Source organism: Diabrotica undecimpunctata, chromosome 7 (assembly GCF_040954645.1).
Source record: "Diabrotica undecimpunctata isolate CICGRU chromosome 7, icDiaUnde3, whole genome shotgun sequence".
NCBI lineage: Eukaryota > Metazoa > Arthropoda > Insecta > Coleoptera > Chrysomelidae > Diabrotica > Diabrotica undecimpunctata.
In genome coordinates, this window is record NC_092809.1 from 24,570,087 (window position 1) to 24,585,063 (window position 14,977).

Consider the following 14,977-nt stretch of genomic DNA (forward strand, 5'->3'; position numbering starts at 1 on the left):
TATTTAATATCATTGACCTCATTCGTGTTGTCTTTTTAGTTTTGTAGAATGGAAGGAAATTATCCAATGTGAAAAACTTGCCATGTACAGTGCACAATATTGTTATGATCACTTTAGAATATGCAGTTTACATTTTGAGGAGCAGGCCTTTGCAGGAATGCTAAAAAGCAGGTTGAAAAAAAAAGCAAAACCATGTATTCGCCCTGTGAGATTAAACAATTCACTTCAAGGTATGTTCTTTCTTTTTAATGATGTCAAATATGTTCTCCTTTCTAGGCACATCTGATGAGAACTTACAACCAGTTGCAAGTACCTCATGGAAATATATCAGCATTATAACTGGCTTGACAACTGGTTTTTTGGGCCTTTGCCTGTTCTAAGATTGTTCCCCATTCTGATCTGCTTTGATGCTTTTTTTCCAATTTTTTATTTTTAATATTTTTATATAATTTTCTATTTGCTTTATCTATCTCAGCTTCAGTCTTCCTGTGGTAATTTTTTCTACTGGTACTTCTTTGCTTATTTTGTTTGGTATTTTGCCTTCTTCCATCCTTTCCACGTGCCCCATCCATCGCAGCCATTGTAGAGGGATAATACAGCCATAGAGAGAGAGAGAGAGCCTTTCTGCCAAAACTCAAAACTCTATTTTAAAGAATGTTATGATTGTCAGATCCCGGTATATTTTGTATAGTTCAAAGTTGTATCGTCAGCCAAATTTCCTTTCCATTTTTTTGTGCCCTTCTATATATATCACAAGATTTTTGGTTCAAAGGTATCTAATAATCTTCCCTCACTTTTAGAGAGTGTCCAGGTTTCTGAACCATTTGTGAATATCAGTCTTATTAAGGCTTTGTATATTTGGCATTTTGTTTTTCTTGTGACTTTATTAGATCTTAGTTGCCTAATTAAGCCATGGTAACATTTATTTGCAATGAATATTCGCCTCTTCATTTTTTCTGCAACATCATTATCAAACATACCTATTGATCCTAAGTATGTAAAGTTTTTTTACCACTCTTGTTTTTAGATTTGGTAGCGGTCTTATTTCTGCATTTTTTACTTTCATGCTTATATTTTGTTTTGGCCTTATTGATTTTAAGGCCATTATCTTGTTTAGTTCATTGTATTTGATTGAATACCTCTATTATTTCTCTTGTATCATGTTGAACAAGATGCATGATAGAGCATCTCCCTGATTCCTTTTAGACCTTTATTGTTTTCATTGATTCATTTTGTATCTGGATTTGACTTTCTACTTTTAGAGTTTCTTTTTTCAATACTATTAGTTGTGTTTGATTTCTATTTTGATATGCTCTTTTAAAATCCATAAATAGATGATGTGTGTTGATGTTATATTCACTTGTTTTTCGAGGATCTGTTGTGAAACAAATATCTGATCTATTGTTGACTTTTGTCTGCAGAAGCCACATTGGTATTTGCCAACTATTTTGTCAGCTTATGGTCTAAGCCTTTCATAAATTATATTGAATATGCATTCAACAGCATTATTCCACTGTAGTTTCCACATTCTGACTGGTCTTGTTTTTTATGTAATGTATGTATGTAATGGACCAATAACACACCTATTCCACTATGCTAGTCACTGTTTATTCAACCATATCTTTATTATCAGGTTATGTATTGTTTTTAGTAAAGTGTCTCCTCCTTCCTTCAGTAGCTTCAATGCTATTTGATTTTGAATCTATGACATATAGAATAGAAGGTATGAATATATCTTCAATTGAGGGCTGCAAAATCTGCAAAGCTCCTGATAAAGACAGAATTCCTTATGAATTTATTAAAAAGTTACTCCAAAATTAGATCTTGTGTGTGGGTGTGTATGTAACTGGTATAACAAAATATTTGATAAAAAACAGTACACTCAGACTGGCATTAAATTATTTTAACCATGTTAACTAACTTAATTCTAGCAAGTTTTCTAAAAGATTCTGATAAAGTAATACTTGTTTCTTTTCCTTGTTATATAATGGTTTAGGAAAAGGTTACATTTTTTTCTATAAACAAATTCTTCAACATCTAGGATCCTTATCTATAGTTTTTATAGGGATTTTATAGGAATTTTCCTTGTCTATAAGCTATTGAAAAGATAGATATTTTACTTGCTTTTTATTTAGTTTGTTTTTTTCTGTCTGCTTCCTTTTCAGTTAGTATGATTCTTTAATTTACTTGATTTCTGATTTTGTTTTAAATAAACTGTTTAATTATAATGAATACATGTAAGTAATTTGATCTACTTCCCAATGCTCGCTGTTGTGTATTATAGACACACAGCTGCCAGTAGCATTGTGGACGACTTCAAACCTAGTTATATTTGTTTAATTCAGATTCAAATACTGCACATTCCTTCTAAGATATTTTTAAGTTACGCAAAATGGTGCCCAGTGTTGTGGAGACTTCTTTACCAAATCCATGTTCAATTTTATGTCACAAATATCCATTTCTCTTTTTTGTTTTTATCAACAACTTACCCAACAGCCTAGGTCACTCAAACCATGTTCTCCTGGTAATATATGCTGATGACATAAATATTATAGTGTCATTTTCGAATGTTAAGGAAATTAGTATATACAAAAATGAAATACAAGAACATGTAAATAACAGTAATAAATTATTATTCAACACTAGTAAAACTGAGTTCATGATTTTTACTATAGATTGAAATTTTTCCTGAAGTTATATATTGCGATGACCATATGTTTGAGATAGGGAATTCCATAGATTCCGTAGAACCAGCCTATGGTTCATTAATACCGTCGATGGTGACGTGGTTTGGGTTGAGGTTGGCGTGGGGGTTACCTGGAAATTACCGCGGGGTTTGGCGCGAACATTGCTTTGTACATTTCATGAATCTAAACGTGAATTGGCATCATAAAATGTGACATTAACAATAAGCTTCATGGGATATATTTTGTTTCCAAAAAATTGCTCTCATTGTTCTAGTTCAATACTATTTTTTGAAGTTATATTTTTAAAAGTTTTTAAGTCTGGTCTTTCAAACTTCAGCCTGGTTTTTGGTATGTATTTTCCTTACTACTAATTCTTTTTAAATAAATTAAATCTCTGTAAATAAATTAATACTAAGTTTCTTGCAGAATATACAATAGTAGAATATATTTTGATTTTCTGTTCTACCTTATTGAATGTTCTAGAAACTTCTTCAAATTTCTCATCATCCTTTCTAGAAGCGTCTTCGATCATTTGAGAAACATTTTCAAATTTCTCATCATTCTTTCTAGAAGTTTCTTCGATCTTTGTTAAAACTGCTTCTTCTGTTGATTGAAAATGGAATGTATCCGGGTTATCTCCATTTTCGTTGAGAAGATTCTTCAGTCGTTCTTGAGGGACCTCCTTGGACCCGCTGCAGTCTTCATCCCGTTCTTCTAGTTGTTCGCGTAACTGTGTTACTGATAGTTCTGCAAGCCGCATATTTGGTCATAAATGTTCTTTCTTACACAGATCACTACCGAACTAAATAAATATTTTACTTCACACCGTAACACCAACTGTAGAGTTTTACCAATAAATTTATATAAATATATTTATTTATGACACTGTTTTTTTTTTAATAATTTTATGTTCACGGAATGTATATTATTAACTAAAAATAAAGATATTGTTATGTTATGTTATGTTATAAGTTTACAGTACGATAATATCTTATCAACTAAACTAAATTAATATCAGCGCAGTTTATATATACAAGTTATGATGTACTAGAATTATCTGGAATAGTCCAGCTCTATTCTCGCCTCGTCGGTAGCAACGTCTCGAAGCAACCGCTATTGAGAACGCCATCGATTGTATATTCTAGATTCTTCCCTCTGAATGTTTATTTTATTATCTTTTATATTGTGATATTGACGATTTAAGTAATTATAGTAAATTTTAATTGTTATTGGCTTTTTTACTTTTTATAAGCTTTGTCCATAAAATTGTACAATTTTCAGTGACAATAAAGCATATTTCTATTCTATTCTAAAATAATTGGTTTGCACAATAAACTTTGTTTTATTTATAACACACTTAATCTCTTATTTTTTTTCTCTCTAATACCATTCCTCCTATTAGAGTATTATGTGTTATTGCATTTCTAGGCTATTGATGTAATATGGCTGACTGACTAGGTTGGAGCATCTTCTGTCTTGATTATGCTCCAGCTAATCTTTGTACAAGTTTTTTCCATTCTTTTATATTTCTTGTTCTGTTTTTGACAATTTTTTCACTAATTCCAAATTCTTTATGGATGTTATTAGATGTTAATTTCAATACTCTAACGGGTAGGTTTATATATCACGAAAAAGAAGCAGAGTTTGAAAAATTTAAATTTCATTTGATTTTAAGGTGTTTTATAACAATCGCAATTTTTTATCAAGATCATTTTTTGCTAAAATTAACAATAATTATTGTCTAACTAAGACACATTCTGAAAAATATTTTATAGCTACTGTTTTATGACCTTATAAAAAAACATGAAATATTGTCTTAAAACTAATTAAAACAATCATTGTATTAAAATTTTCAAACTTTGTACTAATTCCATTAGATAAATTAAGAACGATTATTGTGAAGTGCCGTAAAATTTAAATTTGGCGCCTTTGCATTTCCGGATATGTTGGCCATATTAAGAGGCCATTTTTATGAATTTTGGTCTCCTTTGAGAAAGACCTGCTTGAAGGTATACCATTTATTAGAACACTGGCGTGCTCGTTTATTTTATAATGAGTTTATTTTTCACAGTCAAAAAGAAATGTATAAAAAAAACTTAGTTAGAAAAATTATATTTAAATGATTTTAATAACAAAAAACAAAACATTTAACTGAAATTGTTAAGTATTCAGTATAATGTATAATAATCTATTTATTAAATAAACAAAACACCTTCACTGACTATCAACACATAACTCAATGTTTCTAAAAGAATATATATTTCAAAAATGACTTACCTCAAAAGTGATTTTTAGCTTTCCGAACTTCCGCGACTACAAACAAGACAATTAAATTGCATTTTACTATAGTCCATTTCCATCGTATTGATGTATGTATGCAAATCCCTAAACTGTTGATACGGGTGACTCAATGAAAAATAGATATTTGTCAAAAAATTTTAAATTGAGTATGACCACCAGGTATAAAGGTTGAAGCAGAATAGAATACAATAGTTTTGAGGATTACTAATCCCTAAATAAAGTTGCCAGTGTCGGAGTGATGGAGATAGGAACAGGTACTAATGAATTTGCAAGAAATGTAAGATGTTTATTTTATTGGTTATATATAAAATAATTTGTGGCCGTAACAGGGGCCGATTTGTAAAAAAATGAATATTATTTTAATCAAATTCCATTTCAGATTCACTGCTTTCTTCAGAATCTAAGAAATCTTCAACTCCAATGTTAATTATTACCGGTTCCAGCATTGCATCAGTCATATTATCCAAATTCCACATTTTATTTTCTTCCTTGTGAGCATGACTAACAGCATTTTTCCAATTTTCTAGAGTTACTTTTGATAAGGAATGTTCTAATAATTGTTGTAAGTCTTCTAATTTAAAAATTTTGTTGTTGCGTCCGACTTCACTCTTTACTTGAGACCATATATTTTCTATCGGATTCAGATCACAGTGGTATGGGGGTAAACGTAAAATAATTACATCATGGTTTAATGCCATTTCATCAATTATATATTTTTTATAAGCTGCTTTATGTTGCCTTACAATAGGTAATAATTCCTTTTTTGTCGAATTCTCCTTGTACTCAATTGCGTGTTTATCCAACCATTCGATTATCTCTCCTTTTGTCCATGCCGTTGTTGGCAATTTTTCTGCTAGTCTTGAATGGTAACTAGCATTATCCATGACTATGACAGAATTTTTTGGAATTAAATCCAACATTTGCTCAAAATATTCTTCAAAAAGGTCAGCAGTCATTTCCTCGTGGTAATCTTTGGTTGATTTTGATGCAAAACTTAATAATCCACCATTGACAAAACCGTATTCGTTTCCAATATGGGTTATTATGAGTCTGCGTCCTTTTCCAACGGGAATATTGTTTATTCCAGTAGATACACCTTCGATGAATGCCTGACGGGAACTTTTCACATTTGTATCAACCCATAGATATGGTACAGTATGACCTTAATTTAGCCAAGTCTCGTCCAAATAAAAAATTGTTTTCCCTTCTTCTCGGTACTTTTTAATAGTTCTTAGATAATCTCGTCTCCAACATACAATGTAATCTTTTTCAATTAAAACGGATTTTCTTCTATTCTTTTGCCAACGAAATCCCATCTCTCTCAATAGTCCCCATAATTTCTTGTTGCTTATGATTGGTAACTCTTCGTTTTCTCTAATTAATGTTTGGATTTTGTCCAATGTTGGAAATTCTTTGTTAAAAAAAAATGAGTGGACGCTGCATCTGATCATGTTTTTATGTATTTCTTCAATTTCCAAGGGTTTACTCCCTCCACTCTTCTTGGGAGATGAAACAGTTTCTCCTTTTCTTTCTTTTAGGAATCTATAAATTGTTGCTTCTCCAACCCCTGTCATATTTGAACACATGTTAACGATTTCACGAACATTACTTAAAGGGCGTTGATGTACAAGTGCATCGTGTATATTTAATATTATATTATATTATATATTATAATATATAATATTATATTATATTATTGTCATAAGCTGTAATGTGGCATAAAAACTACTTAAACTGTCATTAGTGAAGCCTTATCAGTAATTCCAGGTAATCGTTCAAAGAAGGCATTCTTTTTGTGTCAGGCGATAACTTGTATAGAAAACAATAATCACTTTTAAATTACTGTTTACATTAATTTATTTCGTGAAACATTGAATTCTCTCGTTAATCACCCGTGTATAATTAACAATAATCGTGTGGCATATATACCGACGTTTTTTACGCACAAAAAGGGTATAGTGAGATTAGTGGACACTTATTTTACAAAAGATTTTTTAAAAGATAATGAATTGTTGACGGCATCTTAAAATATTAATTTTTTTTATTTATTTCAAAACAAGTATAGGGTGACGCCTATGGTTTTTTGACCTGTTGAGGATTTGCATACATAATGTGCTATCAATGTGATGGAAAAGGACTATAAAATATTAAGTAAATGACCCTCAAAATGTAAAATAAAATTTGCCTGTCACCTAAAATAAACAAACACAACGCCACTTCGTGAAAAATCGTAAACTTCGTGCAACTTCGTGTCATAACAATAACGTAAACACAGGTATTCATGCTGAGTCTATTTATTATACGTCATTGGTTTTACATAGATGAAACCATAGACATATAATACAAGATAGACTGATCGTTGCAATACCAGACCGTTCTCCCAGTGCGACAGAGAAAACCGACGCAAAGCAGCCCCTGCAACTCTTTCTAATTTGCCAGATTTATTGACCACGTGACCTAAATGACCAATGAGAAGGACACGTGGTCGATAAACCCGGCTGATTAGACAGGGATGCAGAGACTGCTTTTGAGTCAATTTTCCCGGTCGCACTGGGGAAACGGATAAAATCAACTTGAACATATTAATTTACATGACAGTATGCACATGAAATTGGATGGCTAACCGGGAACACAACTTTTTTAACTATATGGTATACAGCCAACTCCCAGGAATTATCCCTTTTTAAGCTTGTAATTAATATCTTAAAATATTTAGTTAGAAGCAAGGTCAAATAAACTTTTCTCAAAGATCTTTCAGTCAAGTTCTACTTCGAGTTGTTCGGTTGTAATAAGTACACGGCATATTGAAACAGCTTTCATTGAAGGCTTAGAGGTGCATTCACAAGGGAAAAAAACTAATCTTGTAACCATTGATTTGTCTGATGTATCCGGTACAAGTAAAGAATCGGGGGAAGATATTTTAAAACGAAAATACGAGGACTTGCTGGAAGAAAACAAAAAACTAAAAGAGAAATTAGAAGAAAATGAACAAGATTTGTATACTACCAGAACGAGGATTGTAGAATTAAATAAAATAATTAAAGAAAAAAACATTGATAGTGAGCAAAAGATTTTGAAACACTTTGGTCACATGTTTAGTAAAAAGGAAATTGAAATTATTGTGAAAAAAAAAAGAGCATGATGGACGATAGAAGAAATTTCAAAAGCTTTCACAATAAGATATTTTAGTAAAAGATGTTACCTATATCTAATAAATACCCTGAAATACCCATTACCTGGAATATCAACTTTGCAAAAATGGGCTGCACACATTAATCTTAGATGTACTTCAGGTGATGTATATTGCTGGAAAATCCAAAAGTGAATTACAAAAAGTAACGGTCTTGTCATATGATGAAATGAAAGTCTGTGCCCAGTATGAATATGATCAAAAAGAGGATGAAGTGGTTGGCCCTCATAGGTACATGCAAGTAGTGATGACAAGAGGACTTTTTGATAAATGGAAGCAACCAGTCTATATTGGCTTTGATACAAGTAAGACTGACAATATTTTGTCTACCATAATTACTGAGTTGCACAATGTAAAATATAATGTAGTTGCATACGTGTCTGATTGCGGGGGAGGCTCCTCATCTCCTAAAATGAACAAGAAACTGGTTAATCGACACAGGATTTGAACTTGAAGATGGAAGTGTATTGAAAAAAGATTTGTTAAAAGAACTAATTGAAGCTTCAACAACAGAAATAAGTTCCATATACCTATAAGCTGACTTCAGATCATTTAGAGGTAAAAAAATTGCGGAGACAAAACGTTGCACTTGCTGCAGAAATACTATCTCACACAACTGAAACAGCCTTAAAACATTATTTTCAAGATGCAGCCAGAGATAAAAAAATCGCAGCACAAAAACTTAGAGCTTATTAATAGTTGGTTTGATGTAATGAATTCCTTTACATCTGCTACAACTACATTTAAACAACCTTATGGAATGAACATTTTGAAAGAACAAAATAGGTGTGCAAAAGTAGCAGTAGTTCAGACGTCACAAATAGCTAATATAATAAAAAAAAACCGAAACAGATAGGTTAATATACAGTGATGAGTGTCTTACCACCCGGCAAAATAGCGGAAAGGATAGAAGACAGATTAAGTTGTGAGATAGTACGAGATAAGGCTAGTTATTAGACGTGTCTATTTGACTTCAGTCATAATTATACGGATGACCTCGAAAATATTTTATTTTAATAATTTCTGATGTTAGAATAAATGATTAAATATATTAAGATATATTATAGTAAAAAACATTAATTAGTAGCGATTTTAAATTATAAATCTTTAAGTTTATTTAATAATAAAAGTAACTCAACTGAAATATTTGACTAAACTAAATAGGTATGTTCAGTCCGAAAACAATTGTTGTATGTCGAGTTAGCGTAATAGTTAGAGACGTTGTCTATTGATAAGAAGACTGGGGTTCAATTCACACCAAGGGTAAAATTTTTGTTTTACTCAATCAAAAATAATAGAAAATATGATACATATTAGGTAACAAGTTTTCGAAAAACTCATTATTTACAATTTATTCTTATTCCAATTTTATAAAATAGAAATACAAAATATTTCAAATTCAATTCCAGTTTTACAGTCTTCAGTTGTGAATGGAAAATAATCCATTGAAGACTGTTTAATGTCAAATCCATCACTAAATTCTCAGTGTTAATATCAATTCCTCTGTACAGGTAATGATTTTCAAAACAATTACCGACATTGGAATGGATGCGCGCGAACAGCTACCTGCTTTATAGCTAACCAAATCATCAAGCCTTCAAGTTATCAAATAATAACACATCGAGAAGCGTTTTTTACGGTAAACAGAAACTTTTTATTGAAAAAACAATTCGTGAAAAGGATTTTAACGGTCGAGGAAAAAGTGCAAATTGTTGTCTGGCATGTGAATGGATTATCAGATAACATGATTAAACCCTATTCATTCTACAAATGCCCAATCGTCAATAGAACCACGTGTAAGCCAAACAGGGTCGTACTGATGTACGACCTATGTATCATACGATTTTTAAAAATATTTACTTTTGAAACTGTTAGTGTAAAAATTTCTTGAAATTTAATCATTATATCACAATTAAACTAAACTCTAAAAAATAACATGACCAGTAAATAACTTAACAATAACTATAACATAAATATAACACAATATATTAACTTAAAAATCAACACGATACAATTAGAATTTAAAATGATGGCGAATTGGGATCTGTAACATGAGAATCTGTCTCGCTTACGGTAATAAATTATATTTTATCGCCTCTTGACGAATGAGACGGCGAATATCAACACGTGCTCATGTTTACTGATGGGAATTTGGTAAACGAATACACTTTAGACAAAAATTTGTAAATATGTTTCCAAATAGGCCGGCTCCAGCACGATCAACAATTCAGTCTATTATACGTAATTTTTTTACTTATGGATCCGTGTTCGATCCAAGAGGAGTTCGCAGACGAAGGGAAGTAAATCCAGATTTGGAACTAAAGGACACTTTGATTTGTACAAGTATTGAGCAAAATCCTACCCAATCAACACCTCGTCTCGGAGAACAATGTGGAATTCCAAGATTTAGAGTAGGTGAAATTTTGTAAAGACATCGATACCGTCCCTATAAACTTCATAAATCCAACGAACAATTCCCTGGGGATCAATATAGACGTTTAGAATTTTGTCAAACTGCAATGGAAATGTCACATCAAGATGAACATTTTTTAGAGAACGTTTTGTTCACCGATAAATGTACGTTTTCATTGCATGGCCGTCACAATTCAATCAATGCTAGGTATTGATCTCGAGGAAATCCTCGTCAGATTTATGTCGCTCGAACCCAGCGTTTTCGAAAAGTAAATGTTTGGGGAGGCATAATAGGGAATTATGTCATTGGTCCATTTTTTATAGACGGTATGTTGACTGGGCGGAAATACTTGGAACTTCTGCAAAATGAAATTGTCCCAGCCCTTTGTAATTTACCAATACCTTTCGATTCCATATGGTTTCAACACGATGGTTGTCCTGCACATAATTCTCGCATCATCAGTGAATATCTCGGTGCGACTTTTCCTAATCGATTGATTAGTGGCCACGGATATTTTTTTATTTTTGTAGAATTTTTACTTATTTAAACATTCTTTAAAAGTTTTTACTTTATTTTCGAAAGTACGACGATACTGTTTTGTCAATAAGATTTTTGGTTTTAACTTTAGTTTTTGTTTAGTGATTCAAAGCAAAACGATCTTTGCATAATTTCAAATTATTAATAAAAAAAATCTTTTTATTTCACAAGGTAACTGTGCTTTCTATCTCTTACGTTAAAAAGCCGGGTGGTAAGACACTCATCACTGTATATTGCTGGTTTGAAGGAAAATTCTATTATTCCTATGAGGAACAAAATATAAATGTTCACAATTATTCTGTACCATCCTGGGTGAGACCGACCGTCCACGATCGACCAACATTACGAGTCTATGAAAATATGAATATGGAACATTTCGCATTCATTTATACTGTTCTGAGTAATGACATTGACCATTGATATTTCAAAATTTGTAATTACCCTATAAAATTTGGGCTTGCTCATGCGATAATAAATTTGAAATTTAATAGAATGGATTATAACACAAATAATTCTCCTTGTTGGTGTATTTTAAAAAAATGTCACGCACCCAAACTGTCCTACACCTACGAAGGCGTCTCCACATCAAATAAGTGATAAACAATTTATCAGTAGAATTATCGCTACTAATTTTATCCATAATTCAATTTTCTACAAAAAGTCCGGTAAAATAATATTTCAAAAATGTGTTTATGTTGCTACACCCTCCTGGCGTTTTGACGGTCGGTCGATGAAACACGAACCACGAACGAGTAATGTGAGTTTGAAAATAAAAATACAAAAGATGGTTGTTCGAAGTCGGACGATTGGTTGTGGTCGGTCGCACGGTTCGTAGACTTACTACGGTTGCCTCTTCCTACTGGGGTGGTGATGCTTGAGTTACGTCACCAGAGTACACAAGAATACAAAACCCATTTATTCGCGATTGAAACTGAATGTAGAGGGCAGGTCGATTGCAGTGTTGATTAGTTTAAGGGGAAGAATTACGTCACAAGAGTACAGTTTCGGGCTTCATGTTCATTGGTTAGGCGGAAGAGGCAACCGTAGTAAGTCTACGAACCGTGGGTCGGTCGGGCAGTCTGATGCCTACCTTACAGTAATCTCGTGACATAATTTCGGGCTTAATGTTCATTAGTTAGTCGGAGTAGGCAACCGTTGTAAGTCCATTACCACCAATGACGTATGATATATATATATATATATATATATATATATATATATATATATATATATATATATATATATATATATATATATATTATAGTTCGTCCCAAACCCTTCTTTCAGTGCGTTATAGTTGATCGAATTCTCTTTAACACATTAAGCTAGAAATGATAGAAAAAAAACGTGAGTCTGTGATTATTATACATAGAACTTAGAAAATTATTTATCGTAAAGCTAATTCTACTTACGGATGTATAATTGGTTGGAGTTTAGAATACGCTAAATAGATATCCAATTAACGATGCGCATAAATATAATTTGACGCAGATTGTCTCGATCGTGACAGTACTTTCACAATGTCAACTGATAAAATGAAAATTGTCATTCCAGGTTAGTAGTATTATACTCCATTCGCTTAGCTCGGGCATATTTTGACAGATTCATTGTCGGAAACCTACAACACAACAATTCCTACTTCTCAGTATTAATAGCTCAAGTATACTACTATTGCAGACTTCTTTCTTTGAAAAAAGAAGAATTATTCTGAATAGTGGAAGTGTATACTAAACCCATAACATTTTGGGTATTATATATTTAAAATATATATTTTAGTTGTTATAATTTAACATAACTATTTATTATATATGGTGCAAATAAATATTGATTGTCGGTAATTTGTAAAGTTCTATTTTATATACTATTTAGTTTGTTTACTATTAATATTGGCTATAAGTACGTGTGCTTGGACGTATAGTAATTTCCAGCCACTTCGAGTCTGTCAAAAAGTAACTAACTTCGCAAAAAAATAACTACTAAATTCACTAGACAGTTCGGACTGGAGATAGCGAACCGAGATTTTACAGTGAAAATTTAATATTGTATTAATTGTCATAAAAATATTTTAAATATGCCGAAATATATCGAGAAAGAACAAAGACTAATATTAAAATTATTAAATGATTTTCAATTAGAAAAAGAGAGATTACGATCCTGCAACTGTCAAATTTAACTAAAATGTCATGCAATAATTCTCGACATTCTTAAAATCCTATATGACCTCAAAATTAGTGACGCACTGAAAGAAGGGTTTGGGACAGACTGTACAGTGCGTCACTAATTTTGAGGTCATATAGGATTTTAAGAATGTCGAGAATTATTGCATGACATTTTAGTTAAATTTGACAGTTGCAGGATGGTAATCTGTCTTTTTCTAATTGAAAATAATTTAATAATTTTAATATTAGTCTTTGTTCTTTCTCGATATATCTCGGCATATTTAAAATATTTTTATGACAATAAATACAAAATTAAATTTTCACTGTAAAATGTCTGATAATACTAACCTGGAATAACATTTATCATTTTATCAGTTGACATTGTGAAAGTACTGTCACGATCGAGACAATCTGCGTCAAATTATATTTATGCGCATCATTGATAGAATATCTATTTAGCGTATTCTAAACTCCAACCAATTATACATCCGTAAGTAGAATTAGCTTTACGATAAATAATTTTCTAAGTTCTATGTATAATAATCACAGACTCGCGTTTTTTTCTGTCACTTCTAGTTTATTGTGTTGAGAGAATTCGATCAACTATGACGCACTGAAAGAAGGGTTTGGGACGAACTATATATATTTATTATAGGCATCGATTATACGTCATTGTATACTACAATGGACCGTGGAAGTGATGACGTAGATTTTATTGACATATGTCAGTTTCACTTTCCAAACAAACCTTTTTTAGTGTGGATAATTTGTATTTTTCGTTATTTTTTCATTTTTTTTACAGAATCTTTCCGCTTTTTGCAATATCTAAGTATTCTAATAGTTACTACAACAATTTTACAAGGTTGTGTAAACAATAAAGCATGTTGTTTTATAAAAATAGAATAAAATGCATGTATCAATAAAGTAAGGTTAGAATGTCTTTAATTTAAACTTTTAAACTATATTTCATAGAAATAGAACACTGAATTATGATGGTATTATCTTAAAAACACTATACTTAAAAGAAAAAGCAGCAGAGGAAGCAAAATGTTAACTTTATAGAAATTAAAAAGTCTTGAGATTGGACATTTCAACTTTTGTTTGGAAAGTAATTGACAGTTGTGACGTCACACTTCCACGGTCCATAGAGTTAACTACAAAGACTCTCAGGTGGCAGGAGACTTATGACGTTGACGTTTGTTCTGTGTCGGATCTGGATTAACCTTATCTATGGGATTAACCTTTATTTGTTATGGTCTGGTCAAAGAATATAGAGTCTGGTTATTATATTTTTTGTATTCTGTTCCTGTTGCAATTATATGCAATTGTAAAAATAATAGCCAAAACAATATTTTAACATCCTTACAATGGAACGGGCAAAACACTGGTTTAACATCCTTGCAATGGAACGAAAAACAAGAAAAAGCCAAAAATGTTGTATTCCTAGTTGTACGGACAGGAAAAACAGTCGGCTTCGTTTTCCAAATCCGAAAAACCAAATGGACACTTTCTCTGAATGGTTGAAAGTTATTAAGGACGAACAATTAAACAATTGTACACCAACTAAGGTTTACGAACATTTTCGTGTATGCGCTAAACATTTTAAACCCGAAGATAAAGTTGAAGTCGGACACAGAGGAATTAAACGAGGGGTCATTCCGAGTTTATTTTTATCATCACCAGGTAAAAG

At 31.7% G+C, this 14,977-nt stretch overlaps 1 protein-coding gene across 3 annotated transcripts in view; it reads left to right on the forward strand.

Moving 5' to 3' along the window:
* LOC140445072 (uncharacterized) overlaps nt 1–14,977 on the forward strand; it is a 49,728-nt gene that overhangs the window by 15,923 nt on the left and 18,828 nt on the right. Inside the window, exon 2 of one of the 3 annotated variants that reach the window (XM_072536865.1) lies at nt 40–230. The exons of 1 other annotated variant lie outside the window; for it this stretch is intronic. In XM_072536865.1, the coding sequence (XP_072392966.1) occupies nt 40–230 (191 nt within the window). Of the gene's footprint in view, nt 1–39; nt 231–14,517; nt 14,971–14,977 lie in introns of those variants that run through there. One more of the 3 variants, XM_072536864.1, reaches the window with a different exon arrangement.